The sequence below is a fragment of the Coregonus lavaretus genome (assembly GCF_964263955.1).
Source record: "Coregonus lavaretus genome assembly, chromosome: 14".
Classification (NCBI taxonomy): domain Eukaryota; kingdom Metazoa; phylum Chordata; class Actinopteri; order Salmoniformes; family Salmonidae; genus Coregonus; species Coregonus lavaretus.
Window position 1 is genome coordinate 20,826,968 of NC_140001.1, and position 26,753 is coordinate 20,853,720.

General features: G+C 41.2%; 4 protein-coding genes and 1 pseudogene across 10 annotated transcripts; 1 reads left to right on the forward strand and 4 right to left on the reverse strand.

The window, feature by feature from the left end:
• Positions 1–1,073: 1,073 nt before the first annotated feature.
• Positions 1,074–5,026, reverse strand: LOC311140941 (ribonuclease P/MRP protein subunit POP5-like; the record flags this gene model as incomplete). Its single annotated transcript, XM_084176204.1, has 7 exons — positions 1,074–1,174; positions 1,393–1,476; positions 1,670–1,725; positions 1,776–1,812; positions 4,088–4,259; positions 4,860–4,873; positions 5,011–5,026. 7 exons carry the CDS (start codon positions 5,024–5,026, stop codon positions 1,074–1,076), a joined length of 480 nt encoding a protein of 159 aa, XP_084032330.1.
• A 2,623-nt stretch (positions 5,027–7,649) lies between these two features.
• Positions 7,650–13,478, reverse strand: LOC311141797 (BLOC-3 complex member HPS4-like; annotated as a pseudogene). The gene is made up of 13 exons (XR_014615516.1): positions 13,304–13,478; positions 12,913–13,015; positions 12,662–12,752; positions 12,373–12,516; positions 11,934–12,041; positions 11,669–11,785; positions 11,382–11,476; positions 11,199–11,271; positions 10,831–10,967; positions 9,668–10,383; positions 9,332–9,458; positions 8,788–8,899; positions 7,650–8,625 (listed from the first exon to the last, which is right to left on the reverse strand). The product of XR_014615516.1 is annotated as a BLOC-3 complex member HPS4-like (transcript).
• Positions 13,479–13,889: 411 nt separating this feature from the next.
• LOC311141815 (cytochrome c oxidase subunit 6A, mitochondrial-like) lies at positions 13,890–15,995 on the reverse strand. Its single transcript, XM_084177291.1, has 3 exons — positions 15,867–15,995; positions 14,381–14,529; positions 13,890–14,199 (listed from the first exon to the last, which is right to left on the reverse strand). The coding sequence occupies exons 1-3, from the start codon at positions 15,967–15,969 to the stop codon at positions 14,110–14,112; spliced, it is 342 nt and encodes a 113-aa protein (XP_084033417.1). The 5' UTR covers positions 15,970–15,995; the 3' UTR covers positions 13,890–14,109.
• A 1,503-nt stretch (positions 15,996–17,498) lies between these two features.
• On the forward strand, positions 17,499–25,453 carry LOC311141814 (phospholipase A2, minor isoenzyme-like). Of its 6 annotated transcripts, none has more exons than XM_084177285.1 (10): positions 17,499–17,815; positions 17,918–18,001; positions 18,150–18,251; positions 20,360–20,413; positions 20,480–20,621; positions 20,705–20,820; positions 24,140–24,235; positions 24,434–24,590; positions 24,840–24,967; positions 25,157–25,453. In XM_084177285.1, the coding sequence occupies exons 7-10, from the start codon at positions 24,202–24,204 to the stop codon at positions 25,279–25,281; spliced, it is 444 nt and encodes a 147-aa protein (XP_084033411.1). In that variant the 5' UTR covers positions 17,499–17,815; positions 17,918–18,001; positions 18,150–18,251; positions 20,360–20,413; positions 20,480–20,621; positions 20,705–20,820; positions 24,140–24,201; the 3' UTR covers positions 25,282–25,453. The 6 variants fall into 6 exon arrangements, with proteins under 6 accessions (XP_084033411.1, XP_084033413.1, XP_084033414.1 ...); XM_084177287.1 differs by having other exon boundaries at positions 20,512–20,621; XM_084177288.1 differs by having other exon boundaries at positions 17,499–17,761.
• On the reverse strand, positions 21,682–24,146 carry LOC311141813 (phospholipase A2-like). The gene is made up of 4 exons (XM_084177284.1): positions 23,172–24,146; positions 22,625–22,781; positions 22,272–22,405; positions 21,682–22,031 (listed from the first exon to the last, which is right to left on the reverse strand). The coding sequence occupies exons 1-4, from the start codon at positions 23,218–23,220 to the stop codon at positions 21,916–21,918; spliced, it is 456 nt and encodes a 151-aa protein (XP_084033410.1). The 5' UTR covers positions 23,221–24,146; the 3' UTR covers positions 21,682–21,915.
• Positions 25,454–26,753: the final 1,300 nt, after the last annotated feature.

A 26,753-nucleotide genomic window follows, 5' to 3' on the forward strand; every position in this document is an offset into this window, starting at 1 on the left:
TTTGTTGCATTACAACCTGTAATTTAAATGGATTTTTATTTGGATTTCATGTAATGGACATACACAAAATAGTCCAAATTGGTGAAGTGAAATGAAAAAAATAAATTGTTTCAAAACATTCTATAAAATAAATAACGGAAAAGTGGTGTGTGCATATGTATTCACCCCCTTTGCTATGACGCCCCTAAATAAGATCTGGTGCAACCAATTACCTTCAGAAGTCACAATTGGTTAAATAAAGTCCACCTGTGTGCAATCTAAGTGTCACATGATCTGTCACATGATCTCAGTATATACAGTGGGGAGAACAAGTATTTGATACACTGCCGATTTTGCAGGGTTTCCTACTTACAAAGCATGTAGAGGTCTGTAATTTTTATCATAGGTACACTTCAACTGTGAGAGACAGAATCTAAAACAAAAATCCAGAAAATCACATTGTATGATTTTTAAGTAATTAATTTAGCATTTTATTGCATGACATAAGTATTTGATACATCAGAAAAGCAGAACTTAATATTTGGTACAGAAACCTTTGTTTGCAATTACAAAATAATACCGATGATAATAATACCAATTATAATTATCCGTCTAGTAATGGGGGAGTCAAGGGGGAAAAAATGGGCCTTGTAGGGGTCTCAAGGAGTTGGTGTGTTTGAAATGCCAGGGCTGATTTCTGGTCCCAGTCCGCCCCTGCCCCTCATTGTGGTCCTCCTCCAATGCTTTGAGTAAAACAGTCACAGTAAATGGTTGGCTTATTAGAAGATACTTTATTATTTTGCTTTCAAAAAATGATATACAAAATAGCAGAAGTAACATTGTGTATTAATTACAAACATAACAAAAATAACAAAACTATTTATGTACATTTCATTTGTCCAATATTTTATTTGCTTTGTTTTAATTCGCTCCAAACTGAGGCGCATTCACAATCCAAGAGCTGCACTGAAGCACCAGGCGCTATTCTGTCATGAGCCCAGTATCAGAACTACCTGTAGTGTCTTGGGATTTACAGTGGCTTCCCTCAGATGAGATTCACTGCAGGTTGCAACAGAATCAGTTTAGGGTTAGGGTCACTTATCCTTCTCTCCCCCACTCTCTTCTTCATAGTCATCATCGGTATCTTTCTTCAGGGTGCAGCTCAGTACTGCCTTGCGGATCTCGGATCTCTCTGCTGCACGTGGAAAGACAGAAACAAACAACCACAGTACAATTTGTTCAATTCTCAGTTCAATGGTTTGGCACTTGCATACAAATTATAGCTTCTCTAACCTGGTTGTAGCCTATTCAAAAATGAATAGATTACTAGGTCGGCATATTGCCTGCAATGAGAAAACTAGGCATGGGTAAGAGGAACTGTGATGTACAAAAATTAAGCAGACCATTGGATACCTTCACCCTGACATAGGGGGAGCATCCAATGGATCTGCTGAGTATTGTATCGAACCAGAAACTTCTGACATGTCCGGATCGTTCCTGCATAAAATAATAACAAGTAGACATTGTACTTGCAGATAGTTGTGCTCAGGACCACTGATTTGTTTTTGTGATGTTGATGACAGAACTAGAGCTGGGATATAAATGCATGCCACTTGTGTCCATGTGTCGCTTTTACATCCCAGATATCAGTTACAAATTGTTCATGCAATGGGAAGTTGGTCTGTCTTACCTCCCACATGCAAACAGTTCAGAAAACATGGCACTCTTTCCCCTCGATTCTCTAGACTGAGAGCAAAGCAGACCAGATGAGTCTGTAGTGGCTTTTCCAACAGCACAGGAACACAATTCCAGTGTGGGCATTCAGATATTTCACTGAAAAATATGTTTCTAAATTACTTTTATGAATATAATTATACTCAGCCTTTTTTTTTTTTTCCTCCATAGGGTCATCTGGGGTGCAGCGCCCACCCTGGATGGAGAGCAATTTGGGGTTAATTGGCTTGTTCAAGGGCACAGCGGCTGTAGTTCGTACCCGAAATCAGCAGCCCCCAAGGCGCAAATTCAATTACCGCAATATCACATATCTAATAATGTTAGGCTATAACGTTAATCTCTGACAATCTGAAATGCGATCGTAAACCTAACTAGTTCTACAAATCTAGCATAGTGGGCTACAAGCCCTTTTCAAGTGTATGCTATTGCGTCATGGACGTTGTTACTCAAGCATGGGCGGTGTGTTCAATAGGGCGATATGGGCGACGCACTGCCAAACGGGAAAAGGAAGGGTTTTTTTTCTAATCAATTATATCATGGCAACAGTAGTTCAGTGTTCACGTCTGATCTGCCAGCCACTAAATGTCCAATCAGGCTAAAGTCGTGCTTCAAATGTCCCCGCCCGTTTTGGGGCGATTTCAGTCAGGTTGAAAATCGCCCAGAAGTCTCTCATAGCCTCTAATGTAAAATATTTTTTTTTCAAATTTCTGAGCTTTCAATACATTCTCTATGGGTGTCTGAGGGCTTGCACTTACGCGCTTTCGTCATACGTAACGTAACGTAACCATGAACGGCAGACAGCAACGCTTGGACAGCGACTGGTGTAACCGACATGCACCATCTTTCAGAAAAGATTAAGAAAAATGAGCTGTCAAAGACCCACATTGATAGCTGTTTGAGATTGTCTGCTTTGGTGAGAGTGAATATTGCCACTCAACTGGATGAGGGATACAGGCTAGCTGTCCGCCGCCACAACGATGAGGTTAGCAACAGCAGAGTCGTGAACACTGTCTACGAGAATCGAGACGACCTCATAGAATGTTTTGAAGCCATCCGGACGGGTTCATTGGGTTCATTTGACCAGCCCACCGTACCAGAAGCTACAGAATAAGGACATCGATGCTGTCTTTATCAAACGTGCCCTCGACAGCTTCGCAAGCAGTGTGCAGGCCATAAGGTAAGATAAAGATTAAACAATATCATTCGATCTTTCTCAAAGCAGAGCTTTATTTGAAAATGTGTGCATGAAAGGAGCCTGCATTTGTGTTTGAAATTACATTATTGTCATTATATATGGCCAGTGGTGTAATCTATCTTATTTTATATACTATGTGTACTGTACAGTGGTGCTCATAAGTGTATGAACACATTCTAAAGCTGACTAAAAAGAGGAATAAAAAAATAAAAAAATCATCTTTTGGAAATTGATCTTAATGACTTAATTAAAAAAGTTGGAAAATCCAACCTTTAAGGACACCAATTTTCTTTTCTTTTTTATTCCTCTTTTTAGTCAACTTTAGCATGGGATCATAAGCTTATGAGCACCACTGTATACTGTGCTGAACATCCAGGCTATGTGAGACACAAAGGCTAACTTAAACACTAAAGACTTTATGCATCCCTGCCCATTTTAAGTGGAACTGAAGTATTTGTACTATACATGGATACATTGCATATACCTGTGCATCACATAGACAACAATACTGTACAAAGCCAACAAACACATTGGTATGTTTGCCTTCAGGGACTCCTCTCAACAGCAGCTGCAAGAAGCAACAGGAGCCAAAAGACCCAGAACAGCTTTGAGAGAAGAGGAGAAGCAGAGGATGTCTGAAGAGGTCTGCAACACCATCCTGGATCACACCAAAGAAAGGTTCTCTTTCTCTGGCCACCTTGTGAGTGCTACCTTAGTGCAAGCAGACATGTTTGAAAGGTACTGCCATTCAAAAAAATAAAAAATCTGTTCATGTTCATTTTTACAAATCTATACAATTGGCCAGAATATGGTTGTTCATATTTACAAATCTATACAATTGGCCAGAATATGGTTGTTCATTTTTACAAAGCCATACATATTGTTTATGCAGTGTTGAGGAATGTGAAAGAACACCCTTGATTATTTTTACTGTGATAACTTATTTTGCTTTTGTAAGCCAACACTTTTGAGATCAGTCAATAAATGCTTCTGGTATTGACTTATATGCTGCCCCTGTCTTCATGTTGTTGCTGGACATATCTTTTTAAAAATGTGTGTAGGTCACCTAAATCATCAGAAAAATTGCCCCTCCTGAGAATTTTTTCAGGAGCCGCCACTGTACTCAAGTGATCAATCACATTGTCTAACACAATCTGGACTAATTCCCTTCATAAATACCTGAGAATCCAAGGCTGGACAGTGCAGCGCCATAGTCACCGTGCGCTCGAGACACTGCTGTTTTGGCTGCAGGGTAGATGGCTCGGTCATCTACCAGTGACAGATTACTTCGATCTGATACGCAAATATCTGTGATGAAAGAAGTGTGATCAGTAGGCGACAGACGGGAGAACTTCAGACTTGTACATATTATCAAGACGTAAATACGAGATATTTTACCTGAATTTCATTCGCACCATCTCGCTCAACACATGTCCATGAAACTGTAATTATTATTTCGTGTTGTGTAATTCAACGAATGGCAACTCGCAGGTGGTGGGGTTTAAGATTAATTGACATCATGATAAACCAATCGCGATCGTTTAACAAAATAATTGTACTGCGCATATGCACGCTGTGAGGCGCTCGAGTCCAGACAACATTTTGCTTGGCTTCTCCCAAGAGAATAAATTACTACTGTAATACTATTTACGTTTTTGACTCGATATACAATGTTTTTCCTATTGACTGAAATGTAGTTTAAATTGACAAGTGTTTTTTTAATTTTATTTTCCCTCATAAACATTTTTTAGCCAGACCATCGACAATAAAGTGTCAGCAACTCAGCATAGATGTACAGTACTTGCTAGCTGTTGGTTTCTGATGATAGTGGTCCAGGTGTTGGTTTTTCTGCACCACGTTTTTCACACCAACTGTCAAAACTTGTAAACGCCTAGCAAGAGAAGATCATTATTTTGATCTGGTAGAGTCGGCTGAGAGAGGAAAACCCCACCTGTTGCTTGAAAACTGCAGAGTAAAAGAGGGAAAACAACAAGAGAAACACAGATACATAAGAAACAAGATAAAGCGAAGGTGGTCACATTGTAAAGGAATTTACTCCTTTATGAACCACTTTTGGTTAATGCAACAAAAAAAAGACACACCGGACACATTGCCCATAGTTTCACAAATTTAATAAATTGAGTTTCAACAAAGGAAAACCAAAAACAATTGTCCAATAAACATATGTGATTATATACACTATTTACATCTTTACAAATTGATATCTTTCTTTCAAAACACAACACTGATAAGTTAATATATTCAAGCATTTGCTGAAGTGCACAGAACCCCATACACGTTGGGGTATTATGTATATCAAAAATGGTTTTATTTTGCATCACAACATTAAAGATAATGTTTTATTTTGCAAAGGGTTATTGCAAAAGTTATGTAGTGAAGACATCACATCCACTGCCTTCACATATCAATAATAAAAGTTGACATGTTGCCCTTCGAGAGATAAACGCAGCTTCATAGACTTGAGGACATTAGAGACAACATGGAGATGGGGTTATGGAGAAACTCAAGGTAAAATGTGAGTGTCTACTATCCTGGTTTGTGTCATCTTTATCTGTACGAGAGAGCAATGAATGGAGCGTGTAATTGGTGGACTCCATTGTGCTCACAAGACACCTCCACTCCCCCCCTGTCACAATTCAGGGCCAAGCCCAGCTCCATAGCGGTCAGCAGGGGGCCCACCCCCTCCCCCAACAGATCAGCATTGGTGTCCTGCAGAGACCATGGAGCTCCTGGCCTTTCTCGTGGACCCCTGCTTGAAAGCTCCCCCACTTTCCGCATGTCAACCAGACTTGGCTCCCCTCTGGCACCACCAGCTGCCTCCTGAAGACCTTGGAATAGGAACAGCAGATCCACTCGAAGCTCCAGGATGTTCTCATTTGACCCAAAACTGTATCTGTGGAATAAAAAGGTTAAGACAGGACCCACAGTACTTTAGCCTAATAATTACAACTTTCAGTTTCCATTGACATGGAATACAGTTATATAAAAAGTTGAGGTATGACAGCTAAGTGAGTGTGCCATCACGTCAACCAGGACTCTTACCGTGTGGGAAGCTTGCGTTTTGCCATGTATGGAAGAACAGGCTCAATGTTCAGGTGTTGAGGATTCAATACATATAGATGAATCTCAGCTCTCATGACTGTCACTGACAGAACATCCTGACTGAGAAGGAACTCCAAGTCTGTATCTAGGGTGGGAAAAGATCAACAAAATAATGTAAGGCCTAAATGAAAGCACTACCACTCAGAATGTGACAGTGTCCCCGTTCCTTAGTAGAATAATTTATTCATTTATATTTTCTATAAAACCCAAGCCTAAAAGGAACTTTTTAAATGGACATTCTCTATAGTAGGTCTAGGTCTACATACTAATTTAGTCCAAGAGTAGGCTTAATAAATGGCTAAGAATCTACTTCAAATGACTGGATTTAGATTCTTACCTCCACTGATACGACCCTGAATCCCTTTGACGCCTCTGCAATGGAAACCTAACTGACAGCAATGATAGACCCGTCTGACAAAACGGAATAGTGGTTGCTCAGGAAAGACTGTGCGCCGTAAACCTCCTTGGGGCATTGAACCCACCCGGAGACGATGAAGCTGTGCTAATTCCATCGGGTACGCGTTGGTTTCCATCCAAGGCGCTGACAACAATGCGCAATGTTGCCGCTGCGTCTCCTCGTTCTCCCGTCGCCATCGTCTCAAGATATCTGTGGGTGAAGTATTGGGTCCATCCTGAAAAGCGGATGACTTTGACAGTAACTCCTGCACGGCGCGACACTGTACTCCAGTTAAATTAGTAGTCACAGATAAGAAAATAATGGCAATCCAAGAGCATGTGGTATAAGCCATGGTGGTGGGTCCGTAGTTGGAGAGCTCCACTAGTTGTACCAGCTCCGTCCAGTGGTGCGGTGTATCTGAAAAGGACCGCTTATCTGCGTAGTTTAAAGGGTATGCCCCCACTGACAATGGGGCATTCTGCCACTTAGAATTTTAATTCTGTTTCTCCACCCCCCTGTTTTGTTCGTGCCCCTAACTACCCATTTGCACCCCACTGGCCCATAAAATGCGTTTGCATAATAAGGCACCCCGAAAACACCGACTCCAGTCATTCAAATTCAGCTACCCCGTATCTAATGACCCTAATTACACTATATTTGGACCATCAAGAATGGTCTCATTTGCTAGTCTCGAAAACCCAACCATAGGCAACTGAGTGATTGTGGACTAGGCTTGGGTTTTCGAGACTACTCATTTCCAGGACAAGAGGCACAGAAACCGAGATTACTTTCAATTTGGATAGATTTACGCACGTAGAGTCCAGTTATCTTAAATTTCATGAAAACGTACATTTAGGCATTGTTCGTCCCCTTCACCCAAAGCAATATAATTACCATGATAACAATTGGGGTCAGTGTTCGTACTTTAGTGTTTGTAATGTGCTGCGGGCGCCCTTTCTATGTTTAGCTTGAGCTGAATGCCTGCTGCTACAGTACTATCGATATGGCACTAGGGACCACGGTGGCCCCTGTAGTTTAAGAGTACAATGTGCAGCTCATTTAGGCAAGACAAGATCCATACATCGTTAATTTAGAGTGGATATATTGTAAATAATCATATTTGAATAACTCCATTTGAAATAGTTTGCTTGGAAGGAAAAGTGCTTGCCATATGACCAAGACATGTATTGAAAGGGATTTTTTCATTTTTTTTTTTTTTTTAAGTATCAGCCATTCATTATTTTTTCTTGTTACAAACAGCAGTCAATCTTTGTAAGCAAAGCATTCATGTGCCCTATTAATCAAAGAGTATGAGATTTAGTGTATTCAATGGCATTTGGCTTGATTTCAGAGGTGGTCAAAATCAACTCTACAATGAAAACCCAAGAGTACACTCTCAGGACAGAATATTACGCTACAGAACACTAAAATAATTACATGGTATCTATAATTATATACAATACGTTTTTCCTACATAAAGTATGTCATTGGGTACAACATAATATATATTTTTAAAAATACATTGTGGGTGGTGGTGAATGATTCAGTGGTGGCTGATTTTCTTTATCCAAATGAAAAGGATTACAGTGATTAGGAAACCCAGCAGCCATGATGTCTTCATGATGTTTGTACATTGAGAATTGTTACGCAACATCTGTATAAGCTCATATTTACATTTTAGTCATTTAGCAGACGCTCTTATCCAGATCGACTTACAGTTAGTGAGTGCATACATTTTTCATATTTTATGTGATGTGTTGGTTTGGAATTTCATTATATATTGTGCAAAATGTATTTGCAGTGTTGACAGAGATCATGGTCCTCTGCATATTAATACAACACAATGTAGGACTTGACCACAGTTCTTGTAAATAGTTTAAGTTCCTATAATTATTTACACAGTGTGTTTATCTTAGAAAAATGTTCAGTGTAAGTTCTTGTTTGAAATTCATTTAGAGAGAACCATATTCAGAGAAGTGACTGAGTAGACAGTGGTTCTGGTGGAACTCTCCTTGCCACGATCAGTCAGAGCAGGTTAACCCTGTGTTTCTGTAACCTGTGTCGGGCCTTGCTAGGCAGAGAGAAAGCACTGTCCTGGTGGTTGGGGATGCCAGAGTTTCTCACCGCTCCGCCTTGCTGCAGGAAGTACGTCTCCTGGGCCACACTGCGGGTCCCGTACACAGCTGCACCCGCACTCCTGTATTATAAACATAAGACACATTACAACTCAACACAAACACTCAGGGATTTATCTTAAGATAATACAAACTGCATAATGATGGCCTGTTCCCCTTCCCCCATCATCTGACTTGAGGAGGAGTAATGCATGTTGAGAGAGCCCCCTGCCAGTCATACTGACCTGACAATAGCCTCCTGCAGAGCTTCAGTGTGAGAGAAATGCGAGTGGAGCAGCGATGTGGCTCTCACAAAAGAACGGTCCTGGGCTCCCCCTGGCCTGCCAGACAGGTTGCCTGCAGGGACACACAGCATAGGCACTCATTACAAATACCACACAAACATGGATGACCATGAAAGTAAAAGACAGAGGTGGTATATACACTATACAGCGTCCTACTAACTCATATCACAACTAAGTACTACAAAATGCCCCAAGATTCCCCAATCAGCTAACACACATTTCCACAAAGTACCACAGTCCCACAAAATGTCCCAAAACATCCCAATCAGCTACTGCAAAGCACTGAGCTTACTACTCACTCCAGCAGTAAGGTCAACACTGGGAAACAGAGAGACAGGGAAACATGCATATCAAAAACAATAGACAAATAGAGAGAGGAAAAAGGTAAAAGTCAGATAGGACAGCTGGAGAAAAAAAAAACAGGACTATGGAATGGAGTGGTTTGATAAAATTTCAGAGAGCTTTGAGAATATTAGTGCCTCACTTGTGAGTGTGTTCTGTATACAGTCAAAGTGTGCAAAAGTGTAGTGTCCCTGAGGGCCAGAGGCCCCCGTAGCAGTGGTCCTCAGATGTGCCTCCAGTCCATTCAGAGATGCCAGGCTTCTGAGATACTGGGGATAAACCACAGGTTGATAGCTGATTAAATGGTTTGACAAAATATCAAACTGCTGTAATAACATGTAGGGCAATAGTGGAGATATTCAATTTCATTTTCTAACAGTTGAACACAGGTGGTTGTCCAGAAGGGGAAAACTCTTGTGAAACACTCATTCATGAACAAACATTCATATCCCTCCCATATTCCCCAACAGTTCCTCACCACTTCCTCTGTGGCTGTAGTGTCGCTGTGGAATTGTGGCTCCACCAGTAGGGCCAGTACCAGCTCTCTCACCCTGTGCTGGTACAGTGCCATGGGGAGCAGGGGGGCATCTGTAGAGTTCTCACAGGGCGAGGTGGGGGGCAAGCCACCAGTGTCAGCCTGCTGGACTTTACTCCCCTGTCGTGCCTTCTCCCTAAACACCTTATCTACCACATTCCCCATCCTCTGACTGCCAGGCGCTCGGGACTCCTGACCGCTGAACCTGTGGGCTGCAGCCTTCTCTCCACCCAGTGCAATACTACCTCCATTCTGTCCATTGACGTGACGTGTGTTGTTGTTTTGCATTGACTTGCCTCCTCCTGCAAGACCTGACTCATTGCTCCCACCCTTTATGTTGTTAATACTGGGGTCGTACGAACCTCCTGTGACACCCTCTTCCACCTCATGGGACAGCTTTCCATTGGACAAGGTATGATGAGAGGTCTCTGGAGCGATCTTGATAGGTGAGGGGCTGAGAGGGCCAGGAGTGTGAAATGAAGGACTTGGGCTAAATAGCAACTCATCAGATATGGATGACTGGGGAGTGGCGGGATAGTGGAGGGTAGTGGGTGGGGTCAGGCGGATTAGTTGTCGGTGTGTCAGATAGGGTTCTTGACAGGAGGCGGGACTTCCTGGGCCGCTTTACCTCCTTTGGAGTATATTGGGTAGAATGGGATCTGTAGGACAGAGAGTCTCAACAATTTACCCTCACATCAGGGTTGCAACCATTCCAAACTTGTCTAACCCTAACTTTCACTTGACTTTGACCTTACTGTAGCAGGATGGAACGTATTATACCTTACTCTAGTAAGAGTGTTTACCAGAAAAGGGTCACACTTTATTTGGATAGTCTGGATTTTCCATCTGTAGATGCTCTACAGATGGTCATACTATCAACAAACTATCTGTTGACAAACAACTGCTTGGTAAGGTTACGGTTAGGTTTAGAATAAGGGTTAGGGTTAAGTTTAGGGTTAGAGCTAGGGTTAGTAGATAGATAGTTGAAATGTTACTGATAGTCTATAGAGCATCTACAGATGGACTATCCAAATAAAGTGTTACCAAGGAAAGTATTTCTAAAGTGGAGGATGGAGGTGGGTTTCTTCCTGAGGGGGGTGAAGTACCTGGATGCTCTGTCCACAGGAGAGGAGCGCAGATACTGTACTTCAGTGGTGGTCAGGAACACAGTGGTGGTCACTGCGCTAAATAGAGGAGTGCTACCAGAAGAGCTGGAGGAACTCAGTCCATCGGGTCTCTGGTCCTAGAGCAAAGTATAAGCAAAAATGTATGGCAAGGCCTGTTACTTAACAAACTGCTGACTTTGTAAAACAATCTAAAGCATAGCTTTTGTATTAAGATATTGATGCATAATACAACAACCCAACTCAGAAGGAACCTCAACAAATTAAGATGTAAGATGATCACAAGATGATTTGTAAAATCTGAAAGGAGAGAAGCACCTAAATTATCAGCCATTGTTATCTGGTTGTACCTGGTTGAATGTTTCAGTTTCATGAACCATGACTTTCACTGTGAGATCAGGGGGCATCTGTGTGCTGACAACCCTGCGGAGCAAAGACACGTTTTTTGAGACAAGTATATACAGTTAGTGTCTGATTCTAATCTGTGGTTAACTATTCCAGTCCTTTGGTACTGCAAAGGTCAGACAGCTTACCTCCCACGATAGAGTATACAACCAGCTAACACTAGAAGGCAGCGCTGACAGGCCTGCAGAATGAGGGCAGCCTTGAGTAGAAGAAGTGGGTCAATCTGAGAATCAAAATGAAGCACATGAAACAAGGAAATAATTGCCAGGCTAGGCCAGAAGTAAATAAACTTAAAAGATCAATGAAATAAATCAGATACATGGTAATTGTGGGCCTTTAATAAAATAAGCAACCGTATGATACTATCTGAGGTAGTAAACCTTATCGATATATCAACAGACTTCTTATTACTTACATGTGTAGAGTCAATGGTGCTCACGCAACTGAAGATGTGATGGAGTTCAGTGGAGCCTCCTTGTAAGTGGTAGAGGTACTGTGCCCATCGAACTGCTAAATCTTGCTGACTGTAGATCTAAATGCAAGGCAAATCAGAGGGAGACATATTTAGCGTTAGGAAAAAATTATTCCTTGTTTAACACACATCTATGTGAAATTAGGACATGATATGGATATGACAGACTGCTGCACACAGCTAAGATAAGTGTTAGAGATGACAGTACCTGGTAACTCTGGCGAATAGGGCCGTTATAAAAACTAAAGTGATTTATCAGCTGATCCAGGAAGTCACAGATACTGATGTCTGGTATTTCCACTGAACAGCTTAAGGCCTGAGAGAGAGCAACATGGAGAGTAATTATGACGTATACATGGGGGATGGAGAGACAAAAACATCACTAAACAAGCCTGTAGCATTTTAACTGGTTTAGGGAATGAGCATTCTCATTACAATGGTCTATACATCCGAGATATGGGTGAATGTATCAATAAGACCATTGCACTTTATCTGTAACAGTTTCCTCAAACATTTGTAGATATCTTATGGACTGTCATATGTGATAGAGAACTTATAAATAGCACTATGATGTGATGTGCTTCCTGGCTGTGGTGCAAGTAACCACGGGTGGAAATGTCTGGGAACGAGAATATGGTGTAACTCACCCACAAAAAGTTGTCTTTCATGCGGATGGCGAACTTGCTCCGCTGCAGCCTGAGCAGACGTACAGGGGAGGAGGAGAGCTCAGAGACACAGCGGCTCACGCCTGCCAGCTGTCCACACAACAGCTCCTGCTTATCCAGAGGTGTCTGGGAGAAATAAAAGGCACAGAACCATCCTTCACTCTGCTCATCCAATTGGTATGGGATCATCAACAAAAACAACAGGGATCATTCCTGATACGCAGTTAGTATCAATAATCTCGCCTAGGGAACACATCTCTGATGTCCCTACCTCTTCAGGATAGAAGTAGCAGATTCCAGCTCTTGTAGGGTCACCCTCACCCTTTACCTTTGACCCATCATACAGGAAGAAGTTAATGCATCTGCAAATCACCAAGAAATCTGAGTGTAAAATTACATAACACAATAACCATACTAATAATAGAAAACAAAGTAGGGACTATAGAATGGCAGACTAAGGATCGTAGCCTAATTCAATGCAGGTGAAGAACAATAGAACCTCCGATCAGGTGACAGTCCCACCGTCTTGAGTCAGGCACAGTGATCTCAGCCATAGCTGTCAGTGGGTTGTACTGTCTCTCGAAGGCTGTCCTCCACATTCGTCCCTCTCCCTACCCATCCATACCTTAATGAGGACAGTGATGAATAAAACGAGTGTTCATTCGAACTTGAGAAAGTTATATCCTAGGTAAAATGCATAAATAGGCATACTGTTTATCATGTTGATATGCCATGCATTCACTATTGAACCAACTGTTGCCGGCAATTAGCGACTGCTTGATTTAAAAAACGTAAAACCACACATTGAACAGAATAGCTCAAAAGTATTTCTACTAGCAGGGCTAGAAGCGTAATTTCACAAAGCACAAACTGCAATGTCAAGCAGCTACCAGCTGGCTGACGTTTAGCTTACCCAACAATCTGGTTCTAAATTAAGTTCACGCACTCTTCCTCCCGTTTTTCAAGGTTATACATTTAAAGTCGACATCTCAGCAGAACAATACTTTCAAATTCAATACATTTCCTTTGCAAAACTTGACTGTTTCAGACAATTTTACAACTGAATTGAAAACAGATTAACTACTCACTGGTCGTCACTAGTTACCACAGCCAGTCATAATTATGACTAAACCCCGCCTATTTCTACAATTTCTTAATCTCATTTAAAACCTAACCTTAACCACACTGCTAACCTTATGCCTAACCTTAAGACTAATGCAAATTTGTTTTCATTAAACAATTCATCATAATTTTTACAATACACGACTTTGTGGCTGTGGTAACTAGTGACAACCCTACTCGTTTGCTAGAGTAATGCAAGTCACAAGAAGTTAGTCATGTGAAAGTACGGGATTGTAATAGGGTCAAACAGTGCGTCATTCTGAAACACGAAGTTCTAAACTCCTTTCGTTACTCTAAAACACATTTGGAAAAACGGACATTAGAAACCATCTGATATATTGTGTCAATTTGAGAGTTAAAAATAACACCACAATGTATTTCGGTAATAATTATTTATTTTAGTTAAGTTTACGCAGACATCGTGTTAAATGGTCCAGAAAAATGTAACTAACATTTTGGGTCCCTTGTGACAGATGCACAGAGGTAAACATAATATAATAGAGAAGAGTAAACTGTTTGGGGAGTGTGGTCCAGTAACAGAGTAATGAATTGAGGGAAGAGACTGGTCCCAGTGTGTGAGGTGGTCTGAGGGAGAGATCACTCTTCGCGTCCCTCATAGCCATCAGGGAGGGCATTCACTTCAGGGTTGTGGAACAGGCTCTTGTTGCCATCCCCCCAAGGGAAACGCTGGTGAGAGAAGAATCAAGTTAACATAATGGCAAACTAAATTAACAGGGGGCACATTAAACTGTCTAACTACTCTAGGCAAAATTAGACAATCCCAAAAAGTATAATCAAATAAATGTTTTGAAACAATAACTGTATTTAGTATCTAGGATACTTAAATAAAAAATAAAAAAAATCAGACCTTGCTGCGAATGCGAAGATGGCTGTAAGGGACAAACTCTGGCTCCACATGGTGTGCAGCATGGTGCTGCATCTTCAGGTACATGTTCAACATGCACACTGCAACTCCCGGAAGGGCAACCACAAAGGAGAGGATCTTCCATGTTCTAGCTGGAGAAGAAACAAAGAAAACCAAAAAATACATTGTTGTTTGATGAGTAACAATGGCTTTATTTACACTTAAGCCAGTTATAGTTAATACATTTGACCTTTATTTTCTGTTTGGACACATTGTGATGTGAGACATGTTGAAAACTAACATAGCTACTTTGATGTCACTGGAATGCTAAATCCGTAACTTTCCTTTGAATGTGTGCACAAGTGTACAAACCATTGAAATCCCAAGTATCTCAATCTCTGCACTTGTCAATGTCAAAGGCAACCACCAAAGTGCAACAGGTGCAGGTCATGTACTGTTGAGTTGCCATTTCCAAAGAGCCTCCTCTGACTTTGTTCATGTCTGATTTTAATAAATTGGCTAATCCAATCATGTATTTTTACAAATATAAACCATGATCACTGCGTGAGGCATTTGAAGTTTTGTGCCTGCTGAAGTACAGTTTACCGAGGTTCAGTATTGAGTATTTAACCACATTTGAACTACTGCACACAGGGTAGGTAACCCTGGTCCTGGAGTGCCAGATTAAACATTTTGCTGACCTGGGAGACCAGATGTGTAGAATTGAGCAAATTACTGTTGGTAAATAAGTTATTGGTTGAATAAGGTGTCATGCTAGGTTGACAAAGCCCTGCAGCACTCCAGGAACAAGGTTTCCTACCCCTGAACTAGGCCTAAATTGTGGTTGAAATTAGTGTACTCTCCTTTAATTCACTAAGGCTATATTAGCTTGCTAACTGACACCATGACATTGACATTGTTAACCACAATTGTGAAACTGATTTTAATAAATTGGTTTCTTCATTGCCTGCACATACTGAGTTAACGTTAGCTAGCTAAATCTGAGATGGGCCATTCAAACACACCAAATAACCTAGATAGATGTTTGGTAGGTTTGAAAACTGCATACACTATAACTAGCTCTTCTAGATAACTAACTGGTTAGTTACGATAGTCAACTTTTTTATTTAACCTTTATTTCAACAGGGAGTCATGTTGAGACCAAGGACAAGGTCTCTTCTGCAAATGAGCCCTAGCTAGCTAACTAGTCTAACATTGTGTTAATCCAGCCATCTGGCTAATATAGGATGGGGATTTAGCAATTGCCAACGATTCCTGTGTGTGTAGCTAGGTATGTGGTTGATTCCCAAATTCCTCTAACCTAGCTAGTTAGCTAACGTTATCGAAAACAGGAACTGTTATGCTGCCTCGCGCTAACTAGCTACGCGTTAGCTAGCAAGGTCACTAAACTACCACGTCCTCCAATAATATGTGTATGGTCTTATCATTAGTAAATCGTGTCGTTTGAGCAATGCTTGTGTGGCATTACCTGTTTGCTCTCCATGACCATGGGCCGCTGTGGCAGAGAGTTGACGACTCTGGATCAATGAGGACCGCAGGAGCGCTTGAGAAATTCTTCCGACCGCCGCCATTGTCACTGTCTTTCTGACCCGATCAGCAGATGAACGGAAGTGATGTAGGGGAAACGTGCTCTGCTTAAATCAACCACCATGCCACTTAGAGCTGAAGTCTGAAAAAAAGAGGTCAAGCTGTTTTAAAGTAACTGTCCAGTGTTTCCAGATTTCTATTAAATATTATCTATAATTAAATACAACATTAGTGAAATACTTTTCTTTCCAAAAAATGGCAATAAAGTATGTTAAAAAGCACCTTTTTTGTGTTGGAATGGTTTGGGCGTACCCCAACAACAGAATGGTGTGGGCTTATACCAGTCATTAAAAATATGAATGCAAGTAGACCGCTGATTGGCCAGCTCATCCTCCTCATGAGGATGACATCATCAACAGTAACCATTTTTTAAACGTTCTGTTTGAGATACAAGTTTGAGGTGGGGTTTCTGAAGTATTTTCTTCCCCCTCCAATTTATGCTTTGGCCACAAATAGGAGTATAGCACAGGAGGTTGGTGGCAACTTAATTGGGGAGGACGGGCTCGTGGTAATGGCTGGAGCGGAATAAGTGGAATGGTATCAAATACATCAAACACATGGTTTCCATGTGTTTGATGCTATTCCATTCGCTCTGTTCCGGCCATTATTATGAGCCGTCCTCCGCTCAGCAGCCTCCACTGGAGTATAGGATAAGTCAACAACATTATTTGGGTATGAGTTAACAGAATATTAACTTTTAAAAGTGAGATTTTCACTGGACAGTTACTTTAACTATACTTTTTGACAGTAGCCTACTAGCTGTAGCCCTATGCAGAGACTATGTGAGAAAATGACCCTAACCAACATTGTACCAGATTCTACAGTTTTGCATCTACAGTAAACTAAATCACCAAATACAGACCCAACTGTATGAACCGTATGGCAAATTCTACTCTGTCTGAATGAGTTCATAATAATCTTGACTTCTGATATAGCCTAGGCCTAGGCTATCAAATATTCTATATTGTTCTTTATATTAAGCTTGGATTGGCTGCTTCTCAGAATTCTTTGTGTTCTTTGTTCAATATATGTAACAAACTCAGTGGGAGGACTAGACACAAACACAACTTTGAACCTTTGGTCAGAGACCAGAAGAAGACTGGACAGACTGATAGATCAGCTGAGAGGTGTTCACATTTCCATGAACATAACAGGAGGGAGGTAAGGGATATGTGCAGAGTGGGTGTCAGAGTTCCAAGATTTTGTTAGGTTTGTGTTTGGTAGTAGGCAGCCTAATCATTCTCACCATCATCAGATTCGCCTAAACATTTATGATATGTATGTAGCCTACAACATTTAGAACCTGGACTTTCATATCTAAACTTAATCACATAATTAAATACATTATTCTCTACTTTCCTCCAGTCGGTGTGTTGAGATTTAGATACACAATCATCATAGTGTCTGTATTTCATGAGATTGTGAGATGCATGTTTGCATAGAGACTATTGATTGAGAGGTTAATATTCAACTATTTAATCTATGACCTTAAAACACAAGAGCTCCTATCATCTAACTGTCTTTTCATTTGCTTTACTGTCCTGGCACAAATAAAATCACTACTACAGCACAGGTTCATTTGGATCATTTGAATTTGACATGCATTATGGATTACCAGCTATTATATCTCTAAATTGCAAATGTCTGGACGGGATGAGTGACATGTTTCATTTTGAGTCAGGGCATATTGCTGACAAAAGCATTAAAGACCTCAGTTCATTTTCAATGTGGAAATCTCTCCTCCAGAAATGGATTCCATTCAGTATGATCAATTTGGTACGTCTGACATTGAGAGTAACCACAGTCGGAGGAAAATAATTCCACAAAGAGGTAAATTAATCTATAATAGGTTATCCATGGGACCAACACAGATTCAATATCTGTTTTGTGCCCTCATATTCCATATCATTTTCTCCATGTATATTATTTCAGGTATGCAGGGCAGGGTGGTTTAACTCCTGTATGGTGTCTTAGTGCTTCTCCTGTTGATACTACTGCTGATAACTGGACTTAAATGTAAGGCTTGCTTAATTATACTGATCATTTATCATTCAGGGGGGGGCAAGACAAATAAAATGGAATTGTTAAGCTCTCTATTTTATTTCCACCAATTTATAATTTAATATATATATTTTTAAATCAACCCTGTCTCCATTTTCCTAAGTCTCTCAGTTAAACCAGGCGATAGTTGATGTCCATCTTTACCTTGAGTCCCTGAACAAGACTGTGATGAGTGCTTGTGCCACATCTTCCTCTTCCAGTTCAGGTACAGTGATGTTTAAAGGCTTTTATAACTAAAGGACTAATAAACCTCTGACTCTTGTTGAAGGATTATATATTTTATTAGACATATACACTCCCCTCTGTATTTATTTGGATAGTGAAGCTTTTAAATAAACCAAAAAATTGCCTCTATACTCCAGCATTTTGGATTTGAGATCAAATGTTTCATTTGTCCCCTTATACTGTATCTGAGGGTATTTTCATACATATTTGTTTCACCATTTAGAAATAAAAGCATGTTATGTATCTAGTCCCCCCATTTGAAGAATTCATAAGTATTTGGACAAATTCACTTCTAGTGTATTAAAGTAGTCAAAAGTTTAGTATTTGGTCCCATATTCCTGGCAAGCTTGTGACTACAAACTTGTTGGATGCATTTGCAGTTTGTTTTGGTTGTGTTTCTGTTTAGGATTATGTTTTGCCCAATAAGAACTGAATGGCGAATAATGTATTGTGTCATTTTGGAGTCACTTTTATTATAAATAAGAATACAATATGTTTTGGAACACTTCTTTATTAATGTGGATGCTACCATGATTATGCATAATCATGATTGAATCGTGAATAATGATGTGTAAGAAAGTTACAGAGGCACAAAGATCATACCTCCCCATAAATGTTAACCTTCCCTGTTATTGTAATGATAAGAGGTTAGCATGTCTACGGGGTATGATATTTGTGCGCCTGTAACTTTCTCACTCATCATTATTCACAATTCATTCAGGACAATCCTTAATCATGGTAGCATCCACATTAATGTAGAAGTGTTTAGAAACATATTCTATTCTTATTTACAATAAAAGTGACTCCAAAATGACAAAATACATTATTCACCATTCATCTTTAGTGGGCACAAAATAATCTGAAACACAACCAAAACAAACAGCAAATGGATTCAACAAGTTTGTAGAGTCACAAGCTTTATGTAATCATTGCGTGCTAGGAATATGGGACCAAATACTAAACGTTTGACTACTTTAATACACATATAAGTGAATTTGTTCCAATACTTTTGGTCCCCTAAAATCGGGGGACTATGTACAAAAAGTGCTGTAAATACCCTAAAATTAAAGTTGACAGTCTGCACTTTCAGACCGTATCATTTCAAATCCAAAGTGCTGGAGTACAGAGCCAAAACAACAAAAAATTTGTCACTGTCCCAATACTTTTGGAGCTTACTGTATGTGCTATTCCATAGGGAGTGTCAGAACAATCACTACCATATGGAAAACAAAATGACATTTCAGAACTCCATTAGGCAGATCAAAGATTGCCCTATTGTTTCAGAAATAACCTGTTTCTATGTGTACATGGGGAATGTGTGTACTAAGCAAACATATGGAATTGTTTTAAAATGGTGATACCATGGATCATTTAGCTATAGAATTTTGAATTTTAGGACCCCTGTAGGTATAATATGTTTTGCTGTTGTTAATTATTTGATAAAATATTGAATTTGGCCTTTACTACTACAGCCCATAGAAACGCATTGAATAATCCATTCATAAATGGCAAAACAGACAGGCAAAAAATAAATCATAAGGAAGTGTCTGTCCTATATTTAGGAGATATAAGAAAGCTCAGGAAACATTTTTGTTTTTTGGACACATATTTAACCCCTTTCTGGCACAAAACTACCTACATACTTCCATTTACCTTCAGATGAGTCCTGTGACACTTGTAGAGCAAAACAAGTCCCGTAGAGAAAAAATGGAGAACACCATCGTGTTCGTGAGTCTCCCCTTTCCACAGTGGGGTCATATTAGTTTGTAGCCCAAAACGCTTCTCACGCTACAGACAGAAGTTGGCACATCGGCGGTACCGACTTCAGACGAGTCGCTTAGGTCACTCGTTTTGCCCATTCTAACGTTCAATGGAACAGTAACTGAATGCCTCAATGCCTGTCTGCCTGCTTTATATAGCAAGCCACAGCCTCGTGACTCACTGTCTGTAGGAGCGAACCGTGAACGTGAACGTGAACGTGAATAAACTGACCACTGAGTGTATATATAATTAGATAACATTGTAGAAGCATTATTCATAATCTCTCTCTCCGTTCTTCATTCACTCTCCTCCTCCTGTCCCTTTCAGACCCAGCTACTATCAATCATGTCTATTATTATGAATTTCAAATTCCAGTGAGAGGTAAGTGACTTATTGGTAGATAAAGACCATCCCTATCCATTGTGCAAAACATTGTGTCCTCCTCAGGAACTTGTAGTGAAGACTGGTGGTCGTTCCAGGATAGCTGCTACCTGGCATTAAAAAAAGGAAGCTCAGCTGGAACAGCTCAGAGGAAAAATGTATCAAGCTGGGAGCACAGCTGCTTGTTCTTAACAGTGAGGATGAGCTGGTAAGGCCAAGGAGGTGATGCAGTATTGGTCTCACATCAAGGGCTGTGGGCTATGTTAAATGTGCTCTATTTGTGCTGTTTAGGACTACATCTACCAAGTGATTGATGCAGGAGAGAGCTACTGGATTGGGCTTGTGGAGAGAACACAAGAGGGCCACTGGACCTGAGTGGCTTGAACTGACTACAAATCAACTCCAAAGTAAGGGAATACTGGGATGATGAGAATAGGGCAGAGGAGGCTGGTGGGAAGTGCTATAGGAGAACAGGCTCAGTGTAATGACTGGAATGGAATCAATGGAATGGTACCAAACACAACTTAGACCCATGGGGCGGCGCACAATTGGCCCAGCGTCGTCCAGGGTAGGGGAGGGAATGGCTGGCAGGGAGGTAGCTCAGTTGGTAGAGCATGGCGTTTGCAATGCCAGGGTTGTGGGTTCGATTCCCATGGGGGGCCAGTAAGAAAAAAATATATATAATGTATGTACTCATTAACTGTAAGTCGCTCTGGATAAGAGCGTCTGCTAAATGACGTAAATGTAAATGTAAACTTGTTTGACTCCATTCCATTGATTCCATTCCAGCCATTACAAAGAGCCCATCCTCCTATAGCTTCTCCCACCAACCTCCTCTGGAGTAGGGATATAGTGTATTACATCCTAAAAACACAGTCATCAGACATTATAATAGGGAATATCCTTCCCTCTAATGTCTTTGCTCAGCTTCTGGGATAGAGCTTCTGGGAAGGGCACCCAGACGACTGGGACGTTTGTGTGAATGGAGAGGACTGTGGACAGCTTCATAAAGGTCCACCCAGACGACGCAAGCTTTGGAATGATGCAGACTGCAACCTAACGTTCACTTACATCTGTGAGGCAAAGGGGAAATGAGAAACAGTAGACCCATGTTTGCCGTTGACACATGAGCTGTAAACTATGCCAGTGCTGCCTCACTGATATAACATGACATTAGGATACAGGAGAAAGGATGGATTTCTTGCAGTGACTGTATACAACAATCACAAATTATGGTATTGAGCATAAGAAGCACACAGTGCATAACATTAGATTATTCATAGAATAATGTTTAATTAAAGCTTGGTATGTCAGAATTTAATAGCTTCCTTGGAGGTCTTTTCATCAGATATTTTTCCAGTTCAGCATCAACTCTATCTGTGGGTGTATATGAATAGCAATAACCAACACAGAGGCACATATAGGATCATAACAGCTGGGATTGATTTCAAGAGAAGTTGGGCCACTGCAGGTTATGTCCTGGTTTCCAGTGCATTCCCATACTAGCAGTGCTCACTGGGAAGGTGCTCATGCTCTGGGTTGTACCCCGCCTTGTCAAAGCACATGGCTGCCTTTCTGTCACACTCGCAGATAAACATCTCACATGGATTGTTGTTTTCTGTATGACAGAGAGACAGAAGAAAAAGTAAGGAGGCAGGAGGGGAGGAAGAGGGAAAATTGAGAAAGAGAAGGATGGGTAATGGTAAATGGTTTTCAAGGGGGAAGGGAAATAGAACATCTCAAATTCAAAAGATGCAGAGGACTCGAACATCCTAAAGAGGGTACTGTTGCAGAATAAAAGTTATATTTTGACGAAGGGACTGTTTTTTAATCTTATAGTTATGCTGAACACACTCACCTTTGCAGGTGACAGTCTTAGAGGCTCTGTCACACTGGTAGCTGTATATTTCCGTGTAAGGGTTGTCAAAGATGGCCCAGCAATCCTCGTGCTGCATGGCATCAGAGTAGCACTGGTCATGAACCTGACAGCATCTGGAACACACAGAGGGCATCTGTTTCAATACAAGTATAATTACTGACTTCCTGTTAAAATGAATGTATATAGCCCCCCTCCCCCCCACACTGTATAACTCCCACCGTCCACCTACACAGTGTACACATCAACCTCCAGGTTCAAATTCATCCTCATCTTCTCAGATTCTTGCCGTATTCATTACCCCTGACCCCGTCTTCCCCTACATGACTGCGTACCTGTCCAGATCATCCACAGGTGTGCCTGAGCCGCCCTTCCCACAGTAGCAGCCATAGTCAGCGTAGTCCAGCACAGGCCAGCTATCAGGGTTGACACAGACGATCATCCCTCTGAACTGCCATAGTGCCCAGGGGCTGGGTTCATGCACCGCCAGCACTGAAACACACGAGAGGCCACGTCTCAGACAGACAGAGCACATTCAAATATCTACACCGGACATTACCATTTTTATATCAGAAATAAACAAAAACTTAAATGAATCACTGAAATGGAACCATATAGCATCATGGTTGAACTGGGCAACGTCACATTCTAGACAACTGACTGGTTTGCCCTTATGGCATAATGTAAATGTATTTTGCATAACCAGCTGTGAGTCAAATATTTTGCAGTGCACATTGACTTGACTGAAGGAATATTTTCAGAAAAGAAAGCTATGACAGGATGACTGGACACTGTCATTACACTGTACACTGCTCTGTTACTAAAAAGCATAGTCAGCATCAAAGCTCTGTTTCAACATACAGTGTAATTAATAATACTTACAGACTGGCAGACAGAAGGCTAACAGCAGCAGAGTGTGAGAAGACCTCATTTTGGTGATGAAGAGTATCACTGATCTGGAACGCAACTGATTTATATAGATGCATGGCCTTGAGGGGCAGGCTTTGGATGATTAGATAGGGCGAGATACACTGTGCACAGTAGACTGCACACTTATAGATCTGTGTATAGTGATAAAGGTACATTGAATCACATTTCAATAACGGTTACATGTTTAAAAAATTATTATTATTATTTAACCAGGTTAATCTCACTGATTAAAAATCTATTTTTCAAGAGCGACAGGATAATATGAAGAGAGACAGGAGACTCATTAAGTCATTGTACAAGGCTTGACTGCAGTTGTGGAATCGAAATGTGTGGGAATTTAAGCAAGTGTTTTGTCATTTACACAGCTGTCCGCTGGAATGTACTTTGGAAAGACATTATGGGAAAGGCTAAATTTACCTTTCATGGTATTAGCAATTGATATGATATAGAGGACAATGCTGGTATTTTAACCCTAACAATGACTGCTTTAAGAAAGCAATATAACATAAGAGGAAAAATGACAAATCTGTCTAATTTGATTGGATATACCATAGGGAATTAAAATATTTATTTAATCCAGCCATAAAACATCCACCAGCCAATATTTCAGTTAGGATTTTACTTACTTAAACTCTGCTTTATAGACCCGAGGCTGGTATTACTCAGCAGCCCCCAACAGCATAACATATCCTCTGTCATTTTAGTGTCATGTAGAAATCACATTCAACCTGTGTTTTCAATTATTTGTCATATCTCATATGTTTCTGTTTTGAATTTGTATCAGTGAAAGCAGTAGCAATCCTGGGTAAACCAGTTTAGCACCTGAGGAAAGTATTTGAGCCAAGATATCGTTCAGATTCCTGGCTGTATGACACAACTCCTCCCAGTTTACCTCTCATTTTATCAATTGTTCTCTTTAGCCTCCCTTCATCTTATTTAAGAGGAGGTAACGTTGGTGTATCCCCTCAATGTTTCTTCTGTCATGCATCCCAAAGCATTCCTGTTGCTGCTGACTGGTAAGCCTGTCACATTTTAATATTGATTCGAAACTTGTTGTCCCCTTTTTCACTTGCCTAAGAATATACATACAGTCTGAGATGATTTCCGATAGAACAATATTAATGTGTGCCCTCTGTAACTATGTTATTTGGAACCTCAATGTCAGGAATATGTGCAATAGTGTGACTGATGGCTTCACCTCCCTCCTCTGCCAGCATACGCAGCCCATGGTTCACTGCAGCCCCAGGCTCTGTGGCAATTTGGCAGAATGATCACGTGCACCCAGCCTGATGTCAACCCATTAATGTACAATAACTATGGCTGTTGGTGTGGCTTGGGGGGGACTGGGACTCCCAGGGATGACACTGATAGGTAACTGAATTTCATTCAACTTGTGTTGGACATTACATTTACATTTTAGTCATTTAGCAGACGCTCTTATCCAGAGCGACTTTACAGTTAGTGAGTGCATACATTTTCATACTGGCCCCCCGTGGGAAATGAACCCGCAACCCTGGCGTTGCAAGCGCCATGCTCTACCAACTGAGCTACAGGGGACATCATGACCAGGTTTTTGTGTGCATCTCAGAAAACTCATTACTTTCTTCTCTTCACTCTCAGGTGTTGTGAGGTCCACGACCTCTGCTATCAAGCGAGCAGGCATCTTCCAGAGTGCCGTCCCGTCATTGACGTCCCTTACATCAAGGTGTACATATTCTCTTGCACAAATGGGGAGGTCTCCTGTTCAGGTAACAACTGAACTGTAGAAACAAAATAATTTGCGGACATACATTTGCAATAAACTATACAATCTTCCCAAGCTCTATGATATTGTCAGATGCAATGATGTTTTGAAGTAAGGTGAGGTTTCAGCTTTGTCTGATTATAACTGCTCCTAATGTTTATCATGAGCCTAAACCTGTGTCCTCACGCCTCAGCTTCCAACGATGTGTGCCAGGCCTCAGTGTGCGAGTGTGACCGAGTCGCCGCCAACTGCTTCGCCCAGTCCACCTACAACCCTGAGAACAAGAACCTGGACCCCAAAACCCACTGTGTCACCTGAGCCAAGACAAATCCTCTGGAAGCAACACAAACATCTGAAACTACAGAGCTATTCACAACTGTAGATTCACAGAATGTTTGTGAATCCTGTTTCATGGATGTGTGTCATGTTTGCTGGAATGGAATTTATTGTGCCAACAAAATTGTTGACCTGATTAAATGTTTGAATGGCATTCTTTTGAGTATGTGTTTGTTGGTTCTGCATTTGTATTTAACGCATATAATTCTGTGTAAGTAGTAACTGGAGAAAGTATTCACACCCCTTTACTTTTTCCAAATTGTGTTACGTTACAGCCTTGTTCCAAAATGGAATATAATAGGTAATAATGACAAAGCGAAAACAGGTTTTTAATTTACACTAAATAAAAACACAGAAATACCTTATTTACATAAGTATTCAGACGCTTTGCTATGAGACGCGAAATTGAGCTCAGGTGCATCCTGTTTCCATTGATCATCCGTGAGATGTTTCTACAACTTGGAGTCCACCTGTGGTAAATTATATTATTTGGACATGATTTGGAAAGGCACACACCTGTCTATATAAAATCCCACATTTGACTGTGCATGTCAGAGCAAAAACCAAGCCATGAGGTCGAAGGAATTGTCCGTAGAGCTACAAGACAGCATTGTGTCGAGGCACAGATCTGGGGAAGGGTACCCAAAAATGTCTCCAGCATTGAAGGTTCCCAAGAACACAGTGGCTTCCATCATTCTTAAATGAAGAAGTTTGGAACCACCAGGACTCTTTCTAGAGCTGGCCACCCGGCCAAACTGAGCAATCGGGGGAGAAAGGCCTTGGTCAGTGAGGTGACCAAGAACCCATTGGTCACTCTGACAGAGCTCCAGAGTTCCTCTGTGGAGATGGGAGAACCTTCCAGAAGGACAACCATCTCTGCAGCACTCCACCAATCAGGCCTTTATGGTAGAGTGGCCCGACGGAAGCCACTCCTCAGTAAAAGGCCCGCTTGGAGTTTGCCAAAAGGCACCTAAAGGACTCTCAGACCATGAGAAACAAGATTTTCTAGTCTGATGAAACCAAGATTGAACTCTTTGGCCTGAATGCCAAGCGTCACGACTGGAGGAAACCTGGCACCATCCCTACGGTGAAGCATGGTGGTGGCAGCATCATGCTGTGGGGATGTTTTTTAGTGGCAGGGACTGAGAGACTAGTCAGGATTGAGGGAAAGATGAATGGAGCAAAGTACAGAGACATCCTTGATGAAAACCTGCTCTAGAGCGCTCAGGACCTCAGACTGGGGCGAAGGTTCACCTTCCAACAAGACAACGACCCTAAGCACACAGCCAAGACAACGCAGGAGTGGCTTCTGACAAGTCTCTGATTGTCCTTGAGTGGCCCAGCCCGAACCCATACTTGAACCCGATCGAACATCTCTGGAGAGACCTGAAAATAGCTGTGCAGCGACGCTCCCCATTCATCCTGACAGAGCTTGAGAGGATCTGCGGAGAAGA